Source organism: Netta rufina (assembly GCF_964035555.1).
Source record: "Netta rufina genome assembly, chromosome: 1".
In the NCBI taxonomy this organism is placed as follows: domain Eukaryota; kingdom Metazoa; phylum Chordata; class Aves; order Anseriformes; family Anatidae; genus Netta; species Netta rufina.
The window spans coordinates 135,316,739-135,343,250 of record NC_140123.1 but is presented as its reverse complement, the minus strand read 5'-3'; the positions used below and the strand labels follow the sequence as shown (position 1 = coordinate 135,343,250).

Genomic DNA, 26,512 nt, shown 5'->3' with positions numbered 1-26,512 from the left:
AGATTTGCATTTCAAATGGGATACTTGGCCTATCCTCTTCCTGATTTGACTTTATAATGGTAAGGTCTCTCATTCAGAAAGACAATAGGAAGGTAAATGTGGTAAAACAGTGCATTAAGTATACACCAGGGAGGATTTCCTTGCCATTTAGCGTCTGAAATACAGCCAGACAACCAAAACCAGCAAAACTTAAATGAGTATCCAGCAGCTGCTTGGTTTTGGTCTTATATAAAGGAGTACTTCTGTTCAAAAATTTATCTCACAGTTTTCTTCAAACTCATGTGTGGAGTTTTGATCCCTTCTTTTACCTTGTACTATAATAGTTGGACTCAATCACTCCAAAAAGGGAAAGAATATTTCTGTAAATCTCAATAAGCACTGAGAAGCTGTATAAGAGTTTGCTTGGCAAAGATGCCACATGTGAAAAATTTCACTGTGCTAAGATGGTAGGGAGCCGTGTAAAATATTCTTCTCCAGTGACAGAAGAAAAGCTTTTCCACTAAGGTTCATTACAAGCTTTGTGAAGTAAAAGATGTTTTGGATTAATTGTCACATTCAAATTCAAAACATATATATGTATATATATATTATTATTTTTGCATAATTCTGTGCCTCAGTATTCACATTTCTAACAGTACCACTTCTCATTTCTTGTTATTGCTAGGAATTTCCAATCCCTGATTTTTAAGACCTTAGGCTTTTCTCTGCTTCACATAAGAGATGTTTGGAAATTATTTGGTTTGCTTGTACAGTGTCTCACTGCTAGATCATACTGACAGCCCATGTCAATCATGAAAGAAGTTGTGGACGTTAGTGGGCTGCAATATTTTACGATCTTACATTACAGACTATCTTATTTCTCTTTTCTGTTCTGAATGACTGATTTTCCGTGTCACAGGAAACATATTCTTGATGGATTTTTCTTTGTTTTCATTTCATGTAGTGACATTTTGTGGAGATAGAGGATACACTGCTGAACATAGGGCAGAACTGAGAATAATGCCTTCACCAAGAAACTTACTGTCTATGTTTATGTCTTCCACTGAAATAATGCAGGTGTGTTTTTGAGCTACATAACCAAACTGGCTAGAGTTCATCATGACATTTATGGTGCAGAGCAGATCTATGGTATACAAATGATTATAATGTCAAGCTTTCTGCTTGAGGTCTCCAAGTCTGTTAATCACATTTTTTTTCCCCTCTATTAGCAACACAAGAAGGGTCATAATCCTCTTCTATGCAGTGTGGATTTCTTCATGTCCTTTTCTAGAAAGCCCTGAGATCTTTAGAGTACACAATGTAAGTGCAAAAGCAGTAAGCCTATTTCACAAATCTGGCCATACTTACTGTAAGCCAGCTGTTTTGCTGTCCACAATTCCTCTGTGGTAGGTTATGTCCAAAATCCATCCTGGCATGACTTCACTTCTCCAGTCAGAGGGCATCCTAAAAAATGCACAAAATCATACACCCTTTAATTCTGAGTAAGAGATGCATCCATATACCTTGTATATGTGCCTGTATATAAGGAAGTAATGAATGAACAATATTTTGTTCCATCCTGAAAGAGTCCCAAAACAGTTGCAGGCCTCTGACATGCGTACTCAATTTCACCTTCACAGGGCTGTCCCACTGGGCCATGGATTTAAATGCCAAATTATGTCTAAATCTCTAAGTAGAATCATTCAATTCTGAACTAGAAAATGGCCATTTATCAGCAAGCTCTATTCAATTTACTCAAGTAATCATCTGGTTTCTTGCCCCAGTTTTGCCAGAAACAAACAAACAAACAAACAAACCTATGTTTTTCATTATTCAAGTCAAATGCAGAAAGTGTTAAGGCAAAACCAGAATGCAATATATGTTAATGCTTGCAAGAATTTTACCCAGACAATTATAATTAACTTATTTTTCATCAGTTCTCTGATTCCAAAAAACACCAGAGAATTTTTAACACAACAAGAGATCAGGCCCTCTGTTTTATCTCTGGGAGGCAACATCAAAATATAGTACATGCATCATCATCTATTACCATCTATTTTCACTGTGAATTAGACATTTAGTATCTCCAGAGGAACTGTCTTTTGGGTTAGTATGAGATTACATTGTTTTGTTCTACAGCAAAGATGCTGATTCTTGTTAGCATTTGGGAGTTGGTTTGTGATGCTTGGATTGTATTATCAGATACTGCGCTGTATGTGCTAGTTATCAAATCCGTCATGAAGTTATAGTTTTCCCTACACAAAACAAAACAAAACAGAAAAAATGGGGTGAGGGTGGTGATATTCTTATTCTTGTGCTTATGTAAGGCAGAAAGAATGTTGTTGATCTTTCTTTTTTTTTTTTTTTTTTTTTTTCCCTTGGGTGACAGGAAGTTTTCAAGCATAACAAGCAAGAGAGGTCTAAAGTATACTTTAAGACATGGCGTTAAGGTATTATTTTACAATATCTTTTGTTGTTGTGAAAATATTCACAACATTCCCTTTGGTTTGTTGAAGTTAACTTGCTGAACAAACATATGACGTTCACCTGTTGCAACTGTTTTTTCCTTTAAAATTAAGACTAAAACATCATTCTGTAAGTACTTTTTTAGAACACACGAGAAGTCAGAACAAAAGCAACCAGCTTGGAAAACACTAGCCACTCTAGGAAGAGCCTTGGGAGGATGGATTTTGAATAGCATGAACTGTGATTTTTTTCTGGGCACCTGTGGGGTGGGCTTCCCCACACAGAAGGGCAGTTTGTGTCTCATGGTCAAATTTTCAAAATAAGTAAGATTTCTGTTGACCCTCCAAATGGGTGGCCAACTCATCAGAAAGAATTGTCTGTCAACTGAGTAGATTCGTGACAGGGGTGAGTGGTCCTACTTATGGACTGAACCCATGACCTCCTAATCCTATCTTATGTATAGTGCCTGCTAGACTGTTCAACGGTCATTAGACCTGGGTGAACTATTTGGACAAAAATCGAGCCATTCTGGGATTAAGGAGCCACAGAAACCAAAACCAGCTCTTAAAGTTTTGGCTTTCAGTTTCCACATAATTATGTATTTCATTGGTGTCTTGCCTGTGCTATGTGTTTGTTTTGCCATGACAGTAAACTTTCATGCTGGATCCTATAGGCTAAGCTTGGAAAGCTCAAGCATATGGAACGAGTCCTTTGTGTGTGAGCCAGAGAAACTAGAGTTTAAGGATTCACTTTGATGGAATAACGTGATGGTAATCCAATAAAATCAGGCAGTTTGAATTTTACTCGGGATGAAATGCTCAGAAGTTCAATTAAGAAATGTAAACACTGGTTTAAACCTAGAGTTGTTTATTTTAAGTGGTATTGGATAGAAAGTTTTGTACCACATTCTATAAAAATCCATGAATTATAGCAAATTCAGAAGCATCTAATGATTTGGACTCTTAACTCCTAGGCCCCCTTGAGCATACAGACTGACCTAGAAATTAAACAGAGAGAGACTGCTTTTCTGTCCGGAATTGAAAGACACTTTTTCACCAGCATGTGTCCTTCCTTACTAAAACAAAACAAAACAAACTGAAACAAAAACAGACTTTTCTTTCACTCTGTTTTGAGATAGAAGAGAATAACCCAGTAAGGCTGGAAGTGATGCTACCTCTTTTACCTTCACCAGTTCACAAATCTCTGATTACAGCAATTCACGTGCACAGTTGTTCTAAATCTCTAAAGTGCAATGAAACCAAAACAAGTCAAGTCTACTTCAGCTATGACTTACTGTGAGCTCTTTTTGTCTGCTGTAATTTATGCACCAAAACATTCTTTAGATTTATCTGGAAGCCTGTATATGCACTATTTCTAAGACTCTTAAAATTGGTGTTTTAAAGCATGACTTTTTTGTATATTAAGTATTTAGTAAGGATATTTTTAAATGTCAGAGTTTTTTTCTGTCTCAAACACTAGAAGTTTTATTGCAAATTTCAAGACTAATCTATTAAAATTGTTTCTGCACCTTTTACTACAATTCTTCTCCATCTGCCCCAAATTTTCAGTCAGAGGCTGCAACTCCTTTTAGACACAAATGAAAGAGGTGCTGATACTGACAATATTGTACAATGCTACTGTTCCATTGGTGGGGGCTGAGACACAAGTTCAAAGACTCAAAATATTTTTGCAGGGCTGATTTTACACAGTGCAAGATAGCTTTAACAGTGGGTCCATGCAAGAACTGAAGAAGTCAGAAGAAAAGAAAGATCATTTTAAGATGTGTATATAAGTGTAAATAGTCACTTTACTTCAGATCTCCACTCTCTCTGCCTTGCCTGTGTACCTATTTTCAGATTTGGCGGTGTTTTGTTTTTACATGGCTATGAAGGATATAAGTGAAGACCTCAGTGCTGAGTCAATGTTGGTTTTGATATGCTTCATATATAAATTTTCACTCTCAATATACCAGTACCAATGATTCCTCAGATGAGCTTATTCCCTATCACCTACAGCTTTCTCAGAAACTGACAGTTAATCTAACATGGGCAGGAAGGGTTGCTCAGTATGGCAAATGGCTTGAGGTCTCTGGTCCTTAAAGTCAGTTGAGTTGGTTGTTTGCCTCCTACAGGGCAGCACTACACTGGATAAAACCTGGAAACAGCAGTGTTTCTTTTTTCAGGCTGTGATATGAAGAAAGGAGGAACACCTTGGCATTTGGCTTGGGGGAAAACATAGGCAAACAGACGAAGTTAAGAGTGCTATCTGTAAGAAACCCACTGATTGCAACTGTATTGGGGTATAGGGTATAAAGTCACTGCCCAAATCAAAGCTGAGGGCAGCCCAGGATCACTGGGAGCAGGCAGCATCCAGAATGGCACTACATGTATGCTTTATGTAAAGCCTTATTCTTTCATCCTCGAGAGGAGGAGAGGGGAGAGTTTATTTCCTTCAGTGCCCGTCATGATACTCAGTTTAACTTTTTGTGCAAAAAAAAATTGACCAATGTGGGGAGGTCTAAAATAGGTCTAGGAAATACGCCTAGGAGGAAAAGTTGGTTTGGAGGGCTGGTTTGCTCTAGAGAAAACTTATCAACAACGTAAAAGATGGTGCAATACTCCCGGGGACAAAATATTCTGTTTCCATGCATCAGAGAAGAAGTGCTGAGCTTTAGTTATATAAATTAGGTTAGAGCATAAGGGAAAATAGGTTTTTTAACAGACAATAAAGTCCTGGAACAGATTGTTTTGGGACATTTAGCATCCCCATTACTGGTGCTTCTTATACATAAAGAACTAAGTGCATTACGAATGAAAAAGATGTAGCTGATCTTGACTCAGGGTAGGTGGATGGACTACTGCCTCCTTATGGTCACTTTCTGTCCTGTTTACTTGTTTCCATTCTTAATACTGTGCTGCCCTACCACCATTCAGACAGAAGTGATTACCACATCGCTTTCTTAAAAAACTTTCTATAGGGAATGCAGCTCCTTTAGTCTCCAGCATCTGTGGTCCTGTAGTATCCTAATGGGAGCCTTTTAATGTGCACATACAGTGGCCAGCTCTGCACACTGCTGTGCATAAATATCTCAGTCCAACAGAATGCTCTGGCACTTACAGATGCTTTGATGCATGGGTTCTTCTGATATGCCTAAAGACAAGCATACCCTTTTTTTTTGGCAAGGCATGTCACATCAACTTAATGCCTACTGTAAGAAACTATGAATGTAGGTTGCAGATTTCACATCTTAGAGCACATCCTGACTTCTCCTGGCTGTAATCACAACACTGTTAAACTGACCTCCCCTTTGACTAGTGGGTAAGTTTCATAGGGCTTAATGATATTTAACTTGTGAGATTTTAGAAAAATGTTTCACAAACTTTAATATAGCCTATGGTATTATTGCTAGTTGAAGTATTTCTGTTCTAGAATGGTTAAATGTAATGTAGAAAGAAAGGTTATATTACTCTATCAATTTCCATTGCACTTAAGGGTAAAATGTTTTTTTGAAAATCAGTAGCAAAAGAATGCCAGCACTGGGGAAAAAAAAAAAAAAAAAAAAAAAAAAAAAAAAGAGCAGAGTAAATATTTGTTAGCAGAGAAGACTCTTCCAAGAACACAAGGTTGGCTGAAGACAAAGACTGGAGTGCAGCGTGCAGGTAGCTGTTACACCACGCCCAGTCCTCCCAGGGAATTTTCAGCTTTGCTGAGCCTGCCCTAGGCTCTTGCTGACCAATGCTGCATGTGCTGTGCTGTCTGCCTGTACACTCTGCAGACTGCATATGCTGCATTTTTATGTAGCTGTTGTAGTACAGCCTCTGCTGGCTCAGCTGTGAATCCCAAATTATTATTTTCACTCACCTCCTTAAATAGGTTCACTTGGGAATGCATGGTAATAAAAGGACTCAAATAATTAGATTTAGAAAGAAAACTGGAGGAAAAGTAGCATGCAAAATACAGTGGAAAAAGGCAGACCCAAAGAGCATCTGCATTTTGAAGGCAGGAAAGAGCTGAAATGGAGTCAATAAACACAGCAAAAATAAATAAATTTAAAAAAATCACACATATTCCAGGTGTGAGTGCTGGAATATGTATGATTTTTTGAGAGATCTTAGAAGGAGAAGTATTTCATCTGGTTGCTTTCACAAGCTTATAGTGATTTGCACAAAGCCAGTCCCTAGGGACACACCCAACACAGGCCACTGGGATAATAACACAGATGCACAATGTTTACAGCTGTATACCAAATTTAGAAGCTAACCCTGGAAAAACATCTCAAAATGTCTTTTACTAATCCTTCTGAACACCTGGAATAAGTGCAACAAGCCAGGGACCTAGAAAAGATACCATGTGCTTTCCTAATGCTCTTACATCAGTCAAACTTAAAATTTTGAAATAAGCAGCTGAAAGGAATCTTAGAAATTCATGGGCAGCCTGTTGGGTGTTAACATTGTTCTGTGCAGTGTTGATAGTTTGGATTATACATGTAAAGCACTGTATTTCTGGTCACAGAAAGTCCTGAATATAATATTTTGAATGCTACAAAATATGTATAGGATCTCTCTCTATATTTTATATTCTACAGTTTTTAAGGGGTTATCCACATTTTTACCCTCACTTTCTCAGGCTGCAGCCATTTTATAGTAATGGCTAACTTCTGGGAATAGATCTAAACGTTCGATGAGTCTCACAGTGTGGTAGCAACTAAGCCCTGCTTACAAAGGCTTACAAGGGCCCTGCTTAACCCTGTTGTACACAAACTGCCTCACAACCTCATGCCAGTACTTTAAGGATAAACGATCCGGTGGATCAGAATTTCTTTTTATGTGATTATCAGTGAGAGCTCAATGTAGAAGGCACAGGCCTGCTCCGTAAAAGTGGTTTTGCATGCAGTTAGTTATGATAATGCAGAAGGCTGCAAATAATTTTGTCACTGGAAAATAAAGGTCAACAAACAGACTTTGAAGAGAAAAAGCAAGATTAATTAATGCATTCATAGGCTATTTTTTTAGAAGAGCAATTCAGTTTGATATTTCCTCAAAAATATGTTATAATCCTTTTTTGTTTGTTTGTTTGTTTCTTTTTAGACAGGTATTTATTAGAAACTTACAAAACCTACCTAATGCAGTGTTTCCGTACCATTTTACTTAGGCATCTGCCTTAATGCAAAACTTCTACCTCTTAGATTCATTTTGTGATTTGGTGTTTCCTCTGAAGTCTACATGCAGGGATATATTCTGGTACTTCAGCTGACTTGCAGTTTAATAGCAAATTTCCCAGTGCAATAAATGCAACAAAATGACAAGCATGAAGTGTGGCAAATATTGAAATCAGTGGTAGATGTCTTGCATTTAAAGGGCTGGTCCTAACAGCACTCTCCTTCTTTAACTCAAAGCTCTGCAAGATCTTATCTGAGCTGTGCAGGCTAAAAGGGACTTCTATGGCACTTCTGTTTTGGAAGCATGCTTACGTTGCAGCCAGCCAAGTGAAGTCATTTAAAGCTACCTGTCTGGCCACAGCAAAATCTCCTGGTTGCCAAACCTGTCCAGGGAGCAAGACAAGTACCCGGGCAATCAACTCATGCTGGCCTCTGTGTCTCTTTGTATGCTGCAACTTCTGCCAGGTCATCTAAAGCCAGTCTGGATATGTCTGCATGGGGCTGAGCTCACAGCCAGGTGATGGTGCAGGGCTAGCCTGGTCTGGGAGGAGGGTTAGCTGTGTAACCCTGCATCTCCAGCAGCAGGAACAGGAGGCAGGCTGTATCTAAATTCTCATCCATAAATGAACAGATGTCACTCTGCTGTTTCCATTAGTTTGTGCCTCTGTAATTTTCTGTGTTCTCTTTTCTGGTTGTGCTGACCTGCCATTAACATACCTTGGTATTTTGGTTACTGGTAGCGACATGACAGTACCAACCACAGAATATACGTTGGGGCTCTTAATCAATAGAAAAATACCCAAAGGGGGCAAAATATCTTGATTCTAAAAGGAGACTTCCAAGTAGGAGCTGTGATGTAATTTGTTGCTCTGAAAAAGGGCAAAGCATGCCTTCATGCCAGACCTGGTGAGATCAATGATTTCTGTTTCTGGGATGTCATGTTTCTTTCCTATTTTTTTCTACATCCTGGAAACAACATAAGTGCATTCACAGTAAGAGAGCGTACACCAACTAAAGTAATCTGAGGGAAAGAGAACTGTTGAAAGTGGGTCTAGGGATGAAGGCTTTGTGAGCAGATTGGGAATATGTCAAAAAGTCAATGATCTGCCTGGTATATTTGGGCTCTTGTTAAGAGACCCAGTCCTCACAATTGCTTTCTACATGCTGCATACCTATGCAGGAGAGGCTGTGCTCCACTGACCATGCTATCATCTCAGAGGTTAATCAGTTGAACAGAAAAACTGAGAGACCTTATGATCTTCAACCCCTCCATTGGCAGACAACTGTCTTGCTTTAAGTAAGATGCAGCAAGCATATGAGATTTTGGTTTTAATTTTGTCTGTAGATGTTTTTCAATTTGATATTCTGATATCTCATGGCTGTAGCAAAGATTTACCACCACGATTTACCACCACTTCAGTGATGAGGAAAGGAAACAAGAGAAATCTTGAATCAAATTATGTTGGTGTATTCAGTGTATAAAAATTTAATGTCAATGACAAAGTGAATTTAATTTTTTCTGTTCTGCTGTTAATTCAAGACCAGTTAGACAGCTAGATTTGTGGTCATATATCAGTGCAGAAATAGCAACCTCCAGTGGTCATTTAGTCCAAGTTACACATTTTGCATGGGGTCAGTATGGCCTCTTTACTTTCATTACTTGAAAAGACCTCCAAGACTACGTTGTATGGCTTTTCGGTTATAGCTAAAAGCCACATACATGCTTTCACTTTCATGCTTAACAACCAGTTTTAAAATTAACATAAAAGACTAAATATTCTGATAGAATGATGTATTAGTAAATTCTCAGAGTTTATTCTCATTGGCTAGCAGAAATGAGTTCCTACCTGCACTACTGTCGTGGTTCCGCTCAAGTGGGCAGCCGAGCTCCACCACAGCCGCTCTCTTACTCCCCCTCCTCAAAGAGGAATGGGGAGAAAATATGTGAAAAGGGGCTCAAAGGTTGAGATAAGGACGAGAAAATCACGCAATAATTATTGTAACGGGCAAAACAGACTCGGCATAAGGAGATAGTAAGATTTATTGCCTATTACTAACAAGCGAGAGAAGTGGGAAAACAAAGGAAAAAGCAAACCAAAAGTACCTTCCCCCCCATCCACCCTCTTCCACCTCCTCCCCCCGAGCGGCGCAGGGGAACGGGGGAATGGGGGTTATGGTCAGTCTACAGCACTTCTTCTCTGCCGCTCCTTCTTGGTCACTCTCATCCCCTGTGCTGTGGGGTCCCGCCCACGGGATGCAGTCCTTGATGAACTGATCCGGCGTGGGCTTCCCACAGGCAGCAGCTCTTCCAGAACTGCTCCAGATATGGGTCCGTACCACGGGGTCCATCCCTCAGGAGAAAACTGCTCCAACCTGGCTCCCCCACGGGCAGCAGCTCCTGCCAGGTCACCTGCTCCTGCATGGGCTCCTCTCCACGGGCTACAGGTCCGGCCTGGAATCTGCTCCGGCAGGGGTCTTCCACAGGCGGCAGCCTCCGTCGGTGCAGGGCCACCTGCTCCACCGTGGTCTCCTCCACGGGCTGCAGCATGGAACCCTGCTCCACCGTGGTACTCCATGGGCTGCAGGGGGACATCCTGCTTCACCATGGTCCTCACCACAGGCCGCAGGGGACCTCTGCTCCGGCGCCTGGAGCACCTCTCCCCCTCCCTCTACACTGACCTTGGCACCTGCAAGGCTGTTCTCTCACTCCCGGCTGCTGTCTGGCGCAGCGTTTTTTCCCTGTCTTAAATATGCTCTCACAGAGGCGCAAAACAACATCGCTTATTGGCTCAGATCTGGAAAACAATGGGGCCCTTCCCAAACATGGGGCAGCTTCTAGATCTTTCTCACAGAAACCACCCCTATGGCTCCCTGCTACCAAAACCTTGCCATGTAAACCCACTACAACTACCTGCACTAAAGCTTATTTCTTTCTGGGAAGCAGATATTTTCCTTTCTTGTAGATCCATTATTACATGCTTTCATCTTTCAATTTCCTCTTTCAATTTGTGTATCATGTTCATGGAAGTCCTGTGCATGAGAAGCCAAAAAAAATAATAAAAAAAAAATGATGATATATCATATACTTAAATGCTAAATGTAAATATGAGAGAGCCTATATTTTAAAATAGATTTCACCAACAGTCCATCTTCAACATTTAAAAAACACAACCGCATATCTGCTATTAACTAAATGACAATTTAGAGTGAGCTAGCAAAGTGGAATATATGTTTGTATGCATCAGAGCCATTCTACCAGGATTTCAGAGCCACACCATATCTGACACACATCATCAGATTTCACAAATTAAACAGGATATGGTCTTGCCAAATTTTGGACTTTACCTGAATGACTTCATTTTTCTCCTACTCTTATAACTTTTTCACAGGGGAGAGCAGTCTGCTGAACTTTGGACAAAACCAAAACATACACTTCAGTTAGACTTATTTAAGGCTCAGAGTTGATAAAGTTTGGAAAATTTCAATAGCTATGTGTCATCTGTGATGGAGACAATTTATTCATTCTTATTTGCTATATGAACAAAAATCATATAATGAAAACTTGGGATTTTGCATCTTGAAGTGTGACATTTTTATTTGTCTATAACACTGAAACATTTTAGTGTAGACACATAAATTGTGTGGCTTATCTCTTCCAGCCATTTTGGTATTTCAGAGTTCTATTCCCCCACAGAGAAACTGCAATATCCCATCACAGTTATGGTGCAAGGTAATTTTTTTCCTCTGTAGTGAATCACTATTCAGCAAAAAACTGTAACTTTGTTAGGTATCAGCATGATTCTTTCTTGTGCTAAAGGAAAACAGAAATAGGGTGGAAGGCAAATAATAGCATTTGACATCCATACTAACTGGAAATGCTCAGTAGGCATTCAGGACTGGACATTTTGTTATTGATAGCAGATGTTGCCTGGTTCTTTGCTGGGCATAATACAGGTGTGTGGATGCTTGCAGGACTGAAATGGTAGGTTCTGTTAACAATGTGCTTATATAGCCATAAGACAAAAAAAATAAGTATTTCAGTGTGATTTCTACATCTGGCATGAAATCAAATCACTTTATATCAACACTATTTTTTATTAAACTTACTCAGATAGTTACATCTTGTGTACCACCACCATCATCACCGGGAAGACCAAAGCAGGCATATTGTAGTCTCTCACAAATGACCCCTCACATGCCAGGAGAACCATGGCCTGCCTGCAACTTGCTCAGGCCTATCAGCTTACTCTGTTTTAGCAAATAAAATGCTTTTTGAAACCCAAATTGTTTTGGAATCAATGTTTCCCACACTTCAGGTATTTTGACATCCTATTTTAATTTAATTGTTTATAGGTATGCAAAAATGTTTTTCTCCATCTGACAAGATGCCTCTAGAAAAAAAACTAGTGTAGACCAAAAATGAAAATGCTTGTTGCACAGTCGTTTACCTTTCAAATACGGTATGCCTACTTTAAGAGATTATGCAAATGTCCAGTTTGGCAGTGTGATTTATCTGATAGGAGCTATATTTACAGAATCACAGAATCACAGAATTTCTAGGTTGGAAGAGACCTCAAGATCATCGAGTCCAACCTCTGACCTAACTCTAACAGTCCCCACTAAACCATACCCCTAAGCTCTACATGTGAGGCATTTCTGTTTTTCATGAGCCTTCTCTTGGTGTGAACATTTTCCCACAAAGATCAATGTGGAGAAATGGCTCCTAGATTAGTACATGGTCACTAAAGATTGTCACATCCTAGACATCATCAGGACTTCATATCAGAAAGGCCTGATTGTGATCAAATATTTATGTTGTTCTGTTTTAAACATAACATAATGGGAAATAAACTCATTACTTTTTTAGAATTCTAAGTTCTTTTGGAAAAGATATTTGCTCTTAGATAAGGCCTCCTGGCTCTTGAAAATGAAATCTGTGGGTAATGCACAGATTTCAGAAAAAAAAAAAAACAAAAAAAAACACCATAAAGTAGCCTCATATATAGTGGAGTAATAGTCTTGAATAAATTGAATACAATTAAACTAGAGGTGTAACATGTCTTCAGGATATCCTGTTACATATCAAGAGTTGCCTCACTAACTGATGAGTAAGTGATGATTACAGTGGACCATACATGCACCAATCAGATTGGAATGTCATTGTGGGTATAAATCTCAAGAGATATCAGACCAGAAATACTTGTCAGTCATAGTTGCTTATGCTTTCTCTTGCTCTTGAGTGACCAGAAATAACTAACAAAAGGCTTGTACCAAGCACTAGTGGAATCTGTGAAAGCAAGTGAGTAGTGGGTGAGTCATTTTTTTTTTCTTTAATCACTCCCAGCCCTCCTACCCTGACATAACACTATTTAGATGAGGGGTAGCTCCTGGGCCTTCAAATTGAGCTTCAGCTATATTGCATTAGAAAGCAAAGTGAGCACCACGCCCCAGCTATCCTCCATTTAGGCTCAGGACCACTCGTATTTGTATGATTCTGTACAGCAAGCTGGGGACACCATGAACCCAAAGCTTTGCATAAGCTTTCCCCCATCACTCTTGTGTACAAGGATCTAATGTGGATCCTCGTTTCCACTCCTCTCTAAAGCAAGCATTTTGTCTAAGGCACACCCTGCCCTTGTGAGAGCTGTGCCCTCAGGTTTATCTATCTTACCACATTCATTCTGGACCATGCCACCAATCACACTGTATGATCCAGAAGGCTCTTTTTTGGGTGATCTCAGAGAAGTCACTGCCTTTCATTTAACATGAATGACCATCTTGCCACCAATGGCCCACAAGTCTGAAAACTTGGCTTGGAGCTCCAGTGGAGATGAACGCACCATGGGACAGTATCAAACGGTCCTGTTTGATTTCCATTTCAATAACAGATACACTGAGCAATGATTTCTTAAGGCCTGCTGTGGAAAACAAAATTGAAAGCATAAACATATGCAGATGGAATTCAGAGCCCATGATGCTTCCGCCAATTCATGCAACCTATGCATGCTCAAAATATTTACGTAGGAATTCCTAATTAAGTAAACTATTCAGTAGTGGTGTACTATTTCAGATATGTTACAGTGTCACCGCAAAATATGCCAGTGCCTCCTTCTAACAAAGATCCCATTATGGAGCTTTTTATCAGGCACAGTGGGGTAGGTTTTCAGTACAGTGCACCCAGATTTAAGCTGTGCAGCTCCTCTTCTGTTAATGGGATTCGTGTGGCTAAATCCCTTCATTCCTTGCTGAAAGGGATCTCCGACAGCAAGCAAAGGTGAATATCGAGTAGCGCAGTCAGGGCTGACATCAGGGTAACCTTAAGCACGCCTGTTCAAAGGACTTGCAGCAAGGCTGTCTTGGTGGCTTGTGGGGAAATGTGTACTGCACCACTGTGCAGCCAGGAATACAAATGAGCAAGGGTGTTAGAGGAGATGGTACAGCTTCTGAAGCCACTCCTGGCCTATAATAAAGTGTTATTTGCACAGGGAGCAAGGACTGATGGAAGAGAGTTTTGAGTGCAGACTCAAATTTCAAACCAAAAGGTTAAAATCAGCTTGGTTAAGTGCTTTGTTTGTATGAAATGTGTTGGTAGTTTTATATTTCTTTTTCTATTTTGCCTTTCATTTGTTGGAACAAAATTCTAAGCTCTTTGGAGAAATCTCAGTGCATGTTTGTGCCTGTACTGGAACTTGGTGAGAACTCTGGTTACCGACTCCTATTTATCTATAAACAGCTAGCTCTATTTATCACTTTGCTAAAAAGCAGATTCTTCTAACAACAGTAAAAACTAGATTTTTTTTTTCTCATGTGGTTGTACAACTGCCCATTATAAGGATTTATTTTATATTTGTGTATTTGCCACTTGTGCAAATAAAAAAAGCCCCTCTATAAAATAGAACTCAGGTGATGACGTTCTTATGCAGGACATTCATCAAGTTGCAAGAACATAATGACATTTGATATCAATGAAATGACTAATGTGCTAAAGTTAAGCAAATGCCTGCATTTGCAAATATAAAATAGAGACTCTAGAAAAATTTTTAATGAAAAGTGCATTTTTATTCTGACAAGCAATATGGCATTCAATATGTGCTTGTTAATTGCTCACATGATTTTAGGGATTAATATTTAATTTCTGAAGTATTTTCAAAGACCTATCATTTTAATGAACTGCTGAATTGCTTGCAATATACAATAATTTTCATGGTTCTGATCCTTACATTTTTCCCTATAATGCTGTGAAAAGGAAGGTTCTGAGACACCACTCCTCAGGTTTAGCTTGTTAACTTTGAACTGCAAGGTCCTATCCAAGCCCAGATTTTTTTTATTTTTTTTTTTGATATATATATATTTTTTTAATTTATTTGAAAATTACTCTGTTTAGAGCTCAATTTCAGTTCTGGTGTTTCCCTTGCATTAATGACTAGTGATGGAGAACAGTGATGACTATTCATATGCCAGCCACTACCATTAATTGCTTTGATGTGCAATGTTTTCCCACTAACACGGTTCAATTGGATAACCCATGTGGATGGCCCAACATCACACTTTGAATTGTGCATAGGCTATTGCACTGTGGTATGGTTACAATTATAGCAAACTGCACCAAAAATCTTATCAAAACACTTTATTCAGGATTTCCTTGTGATAAGAATCATGAGAGTTTGCACCACAGAGAAAGATTAGATGGGAAAAGATGCCAAAATGTGGTGTGTGAATCTGTCTTTTGACAGTTATAAAGCAAAACATTCTCCATCAAGTAAAAAAAGTGTAGTCTTCAACCTGCCAAAGGACAGGAGTAAAGCACAGTCCTCCTCAATGTGTGACAGACGCACAAACTGAGGGACACCACAAGAAATAGTGGAGAGGAAGCTTGAAATGCTGCTGGATGCATTTCTTTATTATAAATAAAGTTTTCCAAAACCTCAGATTCATGATTCAGCATTTCTTTTGGCACTAAAATTGTAGTAACAATTTAAAGTAGGCTAAACAAGTCTGAGGGAATATGCTGGTAAATTCAGGCCAAAGAGGGGGAAGTCCCTGGAAGTAGTAATTAAAAAACGAAGGGTCTCCTCCCCCTCTTCCTCCTTCCACAGTAACTGAAGTTTGATCCTTTTAATAAGGAAGGTCTTAAATCTCTCTTCAAGCACACAGTAATTATCAATATCCTCACAATACTTCCTGAGGAAGATACGATGGTACTTATTTTCTGGATGAATAAGCTGTCCCACTTTGACCAAGGACTGCTCCAAAAACAATGGGAGACCATAGAATACTCTCTTAAACCTAATTATGAGACAGTAGCAATGTGTATGAAGGAAGCAACTAAACTGTAAATTATACATGGGGTAGATACTGTAGCCAAACCTTTCTTACATTTCTTTGTTTTGAAAGTCATAAGTTTTTGCTGCTCAAGTTGAGATAATTGTTAGTGGAAGCTGTGGGGGAAACTTTCTTTTCCAAAAAAGATGCCAGAAAGTTATCTCATAACTTTTATCAGTATTTTAATGTAAAAATATATTTATATTATACGTTATATATATATATATGTTATTTACCAGTTAACTGGTCATGTAGCCTCAGATAGTCAATGACCACTGGGTACCCAGTGGACCATAACAGTGTGTCTTGTGTACATATGTTGAACGTCATCTTAAATTTTGAAGTCTTGTGTGTGTCCACATCTATGACTCAACCCCGCATTCCTTCAGGATTAGGAATTTTCCTCAGCTGGCCCGTTACCTGTGCTTCCTGACAGCATGGCTGACCTGTGTGCCTTTCAGCCTCCCTTACGCAGAAGAACCATTGACCAAGCTGCAATTTCAGGTCCCCTGTTGGGCATATTCATGTTACGCCTAGATTTATAAGAACACTGTCAAGTAAACATGGTGAGACTGCTCCTGAATCATTTGAGACCCATGTAGCTCCAGGGGTGAAACCATCCTTGGGATGAAGGGGACAGTACCAGTTATTTCTGGTGTTGGTGGTATGCAAGCCCAGAGAACACAGCTTGACATCAGAGCCCAACAATGAAATTGCAGAGCAAATGTTCAAAAACCTACTAATTTTTGTAAACTCCGTGCACCTGTCTTTGCAATTTGCTCTCTCCTCTGCCTCAGTGTACAGTGAAGCTTCTCTGCAAGCTCTTCTGCAGTTTGCCTGTCATCCATCACTTATCAATTTAGTTTGCTTAGAATTGGAACTACAATGTTTTCTTTGTCGCTTGGAGAGGCACCCAACTACTATCCTTTATACAATATAAACAGTGTAATGCTATATGATATCATGTGGCTGGATATATACATACTCTGAACAAGATACAGTTCTCTTCCTGTAACTTTGAAAATAGACTAGATACTAAGATGGTTTGGGAAAAGATTCTGGTATTTTTAAGTGATGAAAGTGATACTTTTCCTTAAAATTTTAAATGACTCCTTCACATGTTACTATCTAAGTACTATGTTAGTTACTGTCTAAAACCATCGTGGAAGTCAGAGAATCGTATTATCTCTACACGACATTCTTATTTTTTTTTTAAAACATTATTGTATCTCTTAGAAAGTTTTGGTTTTAAGGCATGGTCATTTAAATATTTTATTGATTTTTTTTTAAGTAGAGAGGGCAGAAACAAAATCTTAGCTCAAAACCTGCCTGAATCTTGGGGAGTTGTGGATTCCAGATGCTCCAGCTTTGTTGCTTAGTACTCAGAGAAACAAGAATGAAAGCAACAGGTCTGAGCACTCATGCCCCAAACGCTGTGAGTGGTCAGAGCTGCAACTACATTTTCTTCTTATTTTCGTTTAGTAGGTAGTACCACATGGCATGCATGTTCTGTGTTTGCAATACCTTTTTTCCATATCTATAAAGCCCCAAGCCATAAATAAAAATACAATGGAGAAATTTCTCAGGGATTGTTAACTTTGGAAAAGATGCACAATTACCTATTAAAGGCAGAATGAATCATCATGGAATTTCCATCCCACAGTAAAACTTGTATTTTATTTTGACCAGCGAAGAGTTCTGCATTTCACCCTTTTTGCTCTGGCTTTTACTGTAGTTTATTGAAACGGCAAAATGAAACACTCTGATTTTGTTTAAATGCAACATTTATGTAATTTTTTGGTTACCTTTGAGGTGAAGTTGATAAGTTCCTACAAAATGCTTCAATTTTGTTTAGTCAGCATTTTCCAAAAAGAGCACTTCCAATGGGAATTTTTTAACACTAAGAAGAGAGGCATAAGTGAGTGTTCAAGATGGAGAGAAAAGGAATGGGGAACTTATTCTGTATCCTGTAACTAACAGGATGGGAAAACAAAACTATCTGTATGATCCAATACTGGGCTGGGAAAAGCTAAAGAGGGGAAAAAGTTTGCAGAGGTACTTCCTTGGAGCTGCCAAGAAGCAGGATGCTGTCTGCCGAGCACAAAAGCCAGCTAGTCCATGCAGCAGGGGCTTTTGCAGGCTTCAGAAGGTCTATATAACTAATCAGGGATGTGGATCAGAAATAATGACCACATACATCGTTATGGGGTAGTATGCCTCAAGCTCTTCCCTTTTGGTGGTGTATGTTTTTTTTGAAGACATTTTCCAAAGTGTTTCATTGACTTGGGTGCTGAAGAGTGTTTTCTGAAAATGGACTGAAGGCTCCTAAGTTGTGTAGCTGTCTCAGGGTCCAACACATTGGGATGAGAAAGGACTCTTTTGCTAACAAAACTATACTGATTTCCTTGCTCTTTCTGGCTTACCCAGAGTCAGTTGAAGTGTCCCTGCTGGTACTTGATAGATGTGACCTGAGGCATACCTGAATGTGTACCCATGTTGTCTTATTTTTTCAAAACATGACTGCTTAAAATGTAGCTTGTACTGATGTTGAAAAATGAGCCTGTAATGATGCTGAAAAATAAAAAATAAATGCACTAAAGTGAAAACACATGGCAGGTGCAAGTTATATGTAAGCTTTATAAATAATGCTGAAAATATACTTGAAGAATGAGAAATACAAATGTTTCTGGTCTGGATATCCCATATGAAGGATCACTCATATGTGCTCCATGATATTTGCCAGGTCTCGAAGTGCAGTTATGCTGGTGAACTTTCATTAATCACTCAGTACAAGAGTGTAATAACGGGCAAGAAAGTTGGTACTGTCAAGTCATCCTCTAAATTGTGTTCAATGGTTTCAAATGAGTAATGGATGGATGGGCTGCAGTAATTAAAACACTGAGCCTGAATCTGTGTATGCCATTCAAAGCAGACATTAACTTCAGAGATTCACATACAATCAGTTATCACTATTTCCTTTTTTTTTTTTTTTTTTTTTTTTTTTTTAATATGACTTACTTTCCACATCTAAACATCTGATGGCAGTGTGTAGGACTGGAAGCAGAAGTCACAAAATTCCACTTTCGTGGTGTTTCTGGCACAAATCAGACCAAGAATTACTGCAAAATTTCCAAATCCACGTACCAGATCAGAAAAGTTGGGATAAATCTGCAGAATTATAGGAACTAAACTTCCAATCCTTCCTCATTTACTTAGCGCCTTGCCCGCCACATGGCAACATACAGCAAAAGCAATTAATAGCCTCATCCTGGTTCTAATGTGTCTTTCTGCTTTTCTTCAGAGCTTTGTCATCTGTGGTGGCTTTAGGAGCTAATATCATCTGCAACAAAATCCCAGGCTTGGCCCCTCGGCAGCGAGCGATCTGTCAGAGCCGCCCTGATGCCATCATTGTGATCGGAGAAGGGGCACAAATGGGAATCAATGAGTGCCAGTATCAGTTTCGGTATGGGAGGTGGAACTGCTCTGCGCTGGGAGAGAAAACAGTCTTTGGACAAGAGCTTCGAGTAGGTAAGGGAGTCTCTAATACAGTGCTAAAGTGGTATGTTGGGGCTATATGTCTTTTAGCTTTCTCACTATGGTTCTGCAATGTTTTAGCTCCCTCTAAGGTATTTGCTTCCTGCAGTTGAACAGTGATGCTCCCAGAGCAACTGTGGTCTGTATTTTTCAATCATCAAATAGTAATTGGCAAGAGACAAGAAATCTCTAATGAACTCTAGACGAAGTCACTCATATCTGTGCAACTTCATACCTAGCAATGACCCAGATCCCTGCACAGGCATCCCAGGGCACAGTCATCACAGCCCGTGAAAAACTATTTCCAATTGTTATCCTGTTAGAGGCTGCCATGATAACTGTGGTGCCTGTTAAGGCCAATCAAAAGGGAACTACAATGAAATCCAAAGAACACCTCCGCAGATTTCCCAAGAGCTTAAGTAAAAGGAGACTCCCTACTAACTGATGGAAGTGTAGCACATATGACACTGGTCTTCCAATAAAAAATAGCAATACATATCCATTTTAATGTTGCTATCATATTTTTAAGAAAATACTGCAACTGATTTGAGGCAGGAAACCTATTTGAAGAAAATAATACTGGATCTTGGCCAGACAAAGCATTAGCTGGCAGAAGTTAAGTGATCACTTTCCATTTACTGTATGTATGCTATTATTTCATAGGGAGGATTATGCAAATTTATTTTCCAGCACTGAGATCATTATTTTCCTTATCAACTAGCTCAGTATCCTAATCCTTTTCTTGTCCTTTCCTTTCTCCCCCAGGGGCTGTCCACTTACCATATCTCACACTTACAGTGCTCAGTGTTGGGATAACATTTTGTGGTGTGTGGCTCTCACAAGAGTGCTCAGAATGAAATCATCCAGCTTCTCTGTGTGGTTGTAGCACATTCTTGTTGTGTCACATTCTTCTCTAGGTGACACCTCTTTCTTGAATTCAGTAGTTCAAGTGAGTTTTGTAACACAATTGAATGTAGTCAGACACAAGATATCTTTAAAACTGTGTGAAAAAATAGCATAACAATTATTGCCATCTGTGCAAAGAAGAGGAAACTTACATGGTGCTTTGGTTGTTAATAGAGATCAAGGCTCCCCCCCCCTTTTTTTTTTTTTTTTTTCCCCAACATACTTGTGCAATAAATGCCAAAAGCTGAGGTACACTTAAGTCAATGACAAAACTGAATACTTTTTTCAAAGCACATGCAAGACTTAGAGTCTGATTGAGGTCTGGGCTTTTTAAGAGCACAGTAGACTAGTTATAACAACTTGTAACTGAGTAAGTACATTGATGTCAGGAGAACTGACTTATACTAGCAGAGAATTCATCATACTCTGGCATTACTCCACACAAAATCACAGAAGTGAAAAGACCTAGAAAGCCAAAGTAATGGCTAAAGAAAAGTCTGAATTTTTTGAACTTTAGAAAAATTTTTGGTAGAATTGATGCTGAAAAGATGTTAGTGAGAAATTTGATTTTCAGTGTCTCTTCCCACATTTGACTGAGGAAATTTCTAATTCCTCTTAGAAAATACATCACACCTAACCTTTGTTTATTAAAAGGAAGTGGAAGGCATTAAACATCCTTGAGACACCATACACAGGAAATAAACTAACACTTGACATTTGCCTTCATCTTAAAATGAATCAGAAAACCATCTAGTCATCTGTATTGACTATTAGAAGCACAGGTCTAGTCTTCCTTGGTTGGTCTTAAACTTGTTTGTCATAAGATGATATCCAAAATGATGTTGCTACTAGAAAATATATAGATGCTAAGCATACTACTGTTGTACTTCTTTATGCTCCTTGTCTTGACCTTGTAAAGCCTGCAGGCATGCTCTGAACCTTAGACAAGTAAGTCCTCTTAACATCTGTGAGATCATCTATATCCTTGGAAAGAGACACTTGGTAGTATTGTACCCAAGTCAGTGTCACTGCTAAACTTTCAGCTGAAAATGTTTTCATGACCTCTGCTTTCCTCTTCAAGCTCAGAATCTTGTGACACCTCATCAGCTTAGGTAGGATTGTATTAATACCTAACAATCTATACCACTGACAGAAATTGTGCAAGTGAGCACAGTGAAAACACTTAAAGAGAATAACAAGTCATGGTTGTGCTTTCTTTCTGAAATAAGAGGTATAGGGAACAGAAATTGTTTGGCATCAGGATGGACCAGCTATCAGGATGGTCAGACTATACAAGTTCTGAAAAAACAAGGTTTTCTTGAGCCACTGTTCAGGTCATATTTGCCAAAATGTTCACCAAATTCTTGACCTCTTCACCAAACCTGGGTGGTTTCTTTCAGCTCTGAAATGACTGATGTGGAATTCGGTGGGTTCTTTTATGGCTTAATCCAAACACAGACAAAACTTGGCAGTTGCAGCTGAGTTCTGCTTTGACATTTGTTGGGTGTGAAACCACACAAACTGTAACGGATGGAGAAGGTTTACACGACCTCTGCCAGCTGAGCCAGATGAGTTCCGTGCAGGTCTATAAAGAATCCCATAATCCACATCTTTATTTGTTTTATTAGTGGAGTAGCACCCAGAGATGATGTGATCAGTATCTAGGGAAAGGACAAGGTTTAGGAAGTGGTGTTATTACCCTAGTGAGGGGAAAACAAGTGAAAAAAAAGGACAAAGTTAAAAAAATAAAATAAAATAAAATACCTAAAATGTACAAAAGACTTGTGAACATAAATATTCACATGTGTAACAAAACATCTGTATCTGACACACACAGAAACACTAAACCAGACATTTGGTTCCGTCTTAAACAGACTGAAGGAAGAATTAAGACAAAAAAAGACAGATGTTATTCATTTCATCCTCAATAAGCTATGTTGGACTGATGCTGAGCTATCTTTTCAAAGACTTACTTCAGTGAATTGGTCCTCTATCACCACCTAAGTAACACACAGGGGTCACCTGTGTATTAAAAACAATGCAAATAATTTGTTCAGAGGTCAGAATAACAACTGTAGCAACCTTGTTATATGTAGGGCATTCATATTTGTGTGAAAGATTTATAGCAACCATTGATAAAAAGTGATAAGGAGATCCAAATTAGTAGCATGAACAAAGGATGTGGCATGGAAAGAATTAGGCAAGCCTTGTGTATAGCTCCTTTTTTTTTTTTTTTTTTTTAATTGTCTTTATATATATATATTTATAGCTGAGAACTTTTCCAGTCATGCTAACCCCATAGAAAAATATCACTACTACACTTACTTTACTCATCCTGTCCCTGCACATACTCATAATTGTCACCTTCCTGCACTCATCCTTAGTTTTCACACCAGCTTCTCACATAATGTCATCTTTTGCACTCTACTCATTCCTCTCGTTAGAAGCCATAAGTTTACCTCTTTAACAAATGGATTCACAAATTAATTGGTTAATGATAGATAAATTGGTATTATACATCCGATAATCATTGTTGAAAATCCATTGCCCTTCTAACTTTTTGAAGGCAAGGGCCCTGATTTGGAAATGTATAGCCTCTGGTCCTACCAAGCTACTGATGCAAAAGAGTGGATTGGTGTTAATTGCCCCAAATGATGGTTTAAACAATCTGTCATGAAGGTACCTCTAAAAGTTATAGATTATTAATAGCAATTGGAAGCAAATAACTCTAAGCAAATAAGTAGCCAGTGCAGCCTCTAAAGTAGGGAGTTAGAATCACTATCAGAATTGAAACCTACCATGGTTCTTTGAAAGTAGATTGTTCTGGCTAATTATTTGAGCGTTAACCATTTCCACTGAAATTCTCCCAACTGAAGTGCTTATAAACAGACTGCTCTTATAGTGTTAAATCCAGGGCAAAAATGAGGTACAGCAGACAAAAGTCTTAGAAATGTAGAGCTGTAAATATATAAAGATATCAAAATAATCTGTAGAAGATTCCTTTGTCAGACTCATTATATAGAAAAGTGTTGTGAATTAGTAGTATTCATCTGGCTGTCTCTCTACTCATCAGAATGTCTCAAAGATAACTTTAGATATGGGTTATATGGAAAAACTTAATTGAACTGAACACTTTACAGGGAAGAAGCAACAAATTGGCGAAAAACAAGGGAGTTCTGAAGATTTTTTTTTATTACTATTTTTTTTTTTTTAATTTCTGACCTTTTTTGCAGATTTGTAGATTTCTGGTATGTTGAAAAGATGCTTCTGAAGTGAGGTTAAGCTTTGATTGCTGTGAGAGATTTAGGAAAAGACCAATATCTCAAGAAGTTTCCAGTCACCATGCATTTACTCAAATTTTATTCCACTCTCCAGGCTGAAAGGGAGAGGGATGGAAGAGAAAACTGCATTTTTAAAGACTACTGAAATATGTGCATGGATTTTATTAACTCACAGGTGAAGAAGACCTTACAGGTTATTTTGAGAAACAGTCAGAAAATAAAGTTGATTGTCAAGGTTATATACAAGCTTTCACTTGTATATATGCACACATAAAATGCTAGGAAGACAGCATAATTTCAAACAGAAAGTGAAGAAATGAAGGGAAATACCTTCCAGAAGAAAGACACTCATAAAAATGTGATTCTTTATATATTTGCACTGGAAATAGGTAACTAAATCCATGTTGAATCCCGCTATTTTAGCTGCAGGCCTAAAAGAACATGGGAATCGGGCATGAAAGATTTGTAAGTGATGGCATTGTGGAGAAATGGTTGGCATTTTATCATGCATAATTAAGTATGTCAGTAAATTATTCTTGGTTCAGGCCATATATAGGCTTAATTAAATTTGGATTCACATATGAATCCAGTCATTTTTATTCTGGGCTACAATGGTGGATTGACTGAGATGCCAAATGTTCATAAAAACTTCCTACCAAAAATGGGAGGAGTAGAGAGGTTCATTATTCTCCAAAAATGGAAAATCACATCCAGGGTGATATATTAATCTAGTACAGTAGTGTCTAGTATGGTATGAGTTGGCCAACTTGGAAAGCTTGACTTGCAGTATGAGCAGAAAATTTCCAATACATGAAGACAGGCAGCATTCTTAGGCATGCTTTACAACCATACATGTGTTTTAATGCTATCAGCAAATCAATAAAGGGAACCATAAATGAATCCAGATAGTTTGCCTAAAGTAAGTACACTTCTATCTCTATTTCCCTTTCTTTCCTCTTGTCATTTTTTTTCTTTCAGTTTCTTTATGTTCTCATTTTCCAATTTTTAATCAATATATGTTGTTAGTTAATGCTTACTAATATTCATGTATCAGGTTGACTGTATGTTTATTATTCAAATATCTGTGTATTTATTATGGGAAAATCTATATTTATGGAATTGTGTTATATCCAATAAAAACAATATGGGGAAAAGAAAGGAATCGTGCAGCTGGAAACAATTTAGCGGGGAAAAATGAGTTGGAATTAGATTATTTTAAATGTGATACAGAGAACAGTATACACTTCACCAACAGAAAGGCAGTAATTATCTTTGTCATAGCAGTAGGTGCTATGATTGGTTTAGGCATTTGCCAGTTACTGTCAACCGCAATTGCACAGTGGCCTTTGGATATAATTTGGATTTTTTTTTTCTGTTGTTGTCATATAGCATGGTTCCAGATAACAAAGTCTTTTTAGCATTCAAGCAACTGATCAGAAAGGAACTTGTTTGTAATTTGAGCTGGATGTCTGCATTGGTGCTAGGATATGGCAAAAGACATTCCAATGTAGAAGTGGCATCTTGGGGGATGGCAGCAGCTTCCAACTCATAGTGCAGCAGGTTATCTGGGGTTTCAGGACATAGGCACACACAATATGTTCAATCAGCCAAGACTGTGTGTGAAACTTAAAGAAGCCTGCCTAATACCAATACAAATTGGGTCCTTACTACTCACATGGCTAACTTGGATTGACTGCTGATGTCCATTTCACAAAATGTCATGTGGAGGCATTGCATTTGCTTGTGTGATTTAGTTAAATGAGTATATGCTATAAATGCCATGGCAAATTTAATGAACCATGGTTTATGCAAGAATAGTTTTTAATAGAAACACAGCGTGTATTACAAGATGTGCAATCCTTAGTTATTTAAAGAAAGAGATTTCCAATTATTAGGCTGAATTAAAAAATAAAAATAAAAAATAAAACAATGCACAGTGAACTGCCACCCGTACTGTTTGAGTAACTGTCTGGGAGACAGGCAGAGGCAGCAGTAAAGAGAAGAAAATACAAGCTCTGAGGACCTCCTCAGAATGTTCATTTTGCTGGAAAGACTTATCTTAGTGCAAATACCCATTGAAAGCCTTATATTAAATAGCTCAAACAAACTGTGTATTTCCTTTCACAACTGACAAGTTGTTGTTGGAAGGAGAAATAAAAATATTCTTAACTTGAAGAATATCCAGTATATTTGTACTATCTTATTAGATATATATTGCGGAAAGATTTCAGTTATACCAGAGATAGAACAAAGATAGAAAGTCCATGTTAGAACAAATTTGGGTGAATCTACCTAATGTCCCTCATACCTATATTAGTTATCCTGTAGGCAATAAGGTAGGCAACTAAAAAAAAGGCATGCAAGCTGCCTTATGAGGACAGTTTTTACAAGGCAATTCATTTTGATGGTGACCTAAAGAGTAGAAAAAAAGCTGTGAAAATCTAGTGGCTACAAGGCAAAGTGAGAAGGCTATTTTAGTTTGCATCACCGACTTTGAAGGAAATTGAAGAAAAGATTTGAACAGTTCATACTTTGTGACTGTAGAAGGGTGGATAAGCTTTTGCTATCACAAGAAACAAAGCAAGACAGTAACCCAAACCAGAATAAGAAAATAAACCTCCCAGCTGGCAGCAGCTGATGTTGGGAAGGGTTAGTAAAAAACTTATGAAATAACTTCCGTGCTAAGAATTGATATTGTTCTAGCTTAGGAGACCTTTTGTGAGAGTGATAGGTTGAGATTTTTCCTAATTTTAGTAGGATTCTGTCATCTGGAGGATTTTAGAAAAATAAAAATGTATTTCTGTTCTAAGGAATTACTTTTGTATTAAATAAACATCCTATTTTGAGAGGGTGGAGGATTCCAATC

General features: G+C 38.3%; 1 protein-coding gene across 2 annotated transcripts in view; it reads left to right on the top strand.

The window, feature by feature from the left end:
* WNT7B (Wnt family member 7B) overlaps window positions 1–26,512 on the top strand; it is a gene marked incomplete at both ends in the record, with an annotated part of 92,537 nt that overhangs the window by 33,801 nt on the left and 32,224 nt on the right. For both annotated transcript variants that reach the window (XM_084300669.1, XM_084300668.1), the window contains one exon: window positions 19,227–19,453. In XM_084300669.1, coding sequence (XP_084156795.1) covers window positions 19,227–19,453 — 227 coding nt within the window. The remainder of the gene's footprint in view (window positions 1–19,226; window positions 19,454–26,512) is intronic.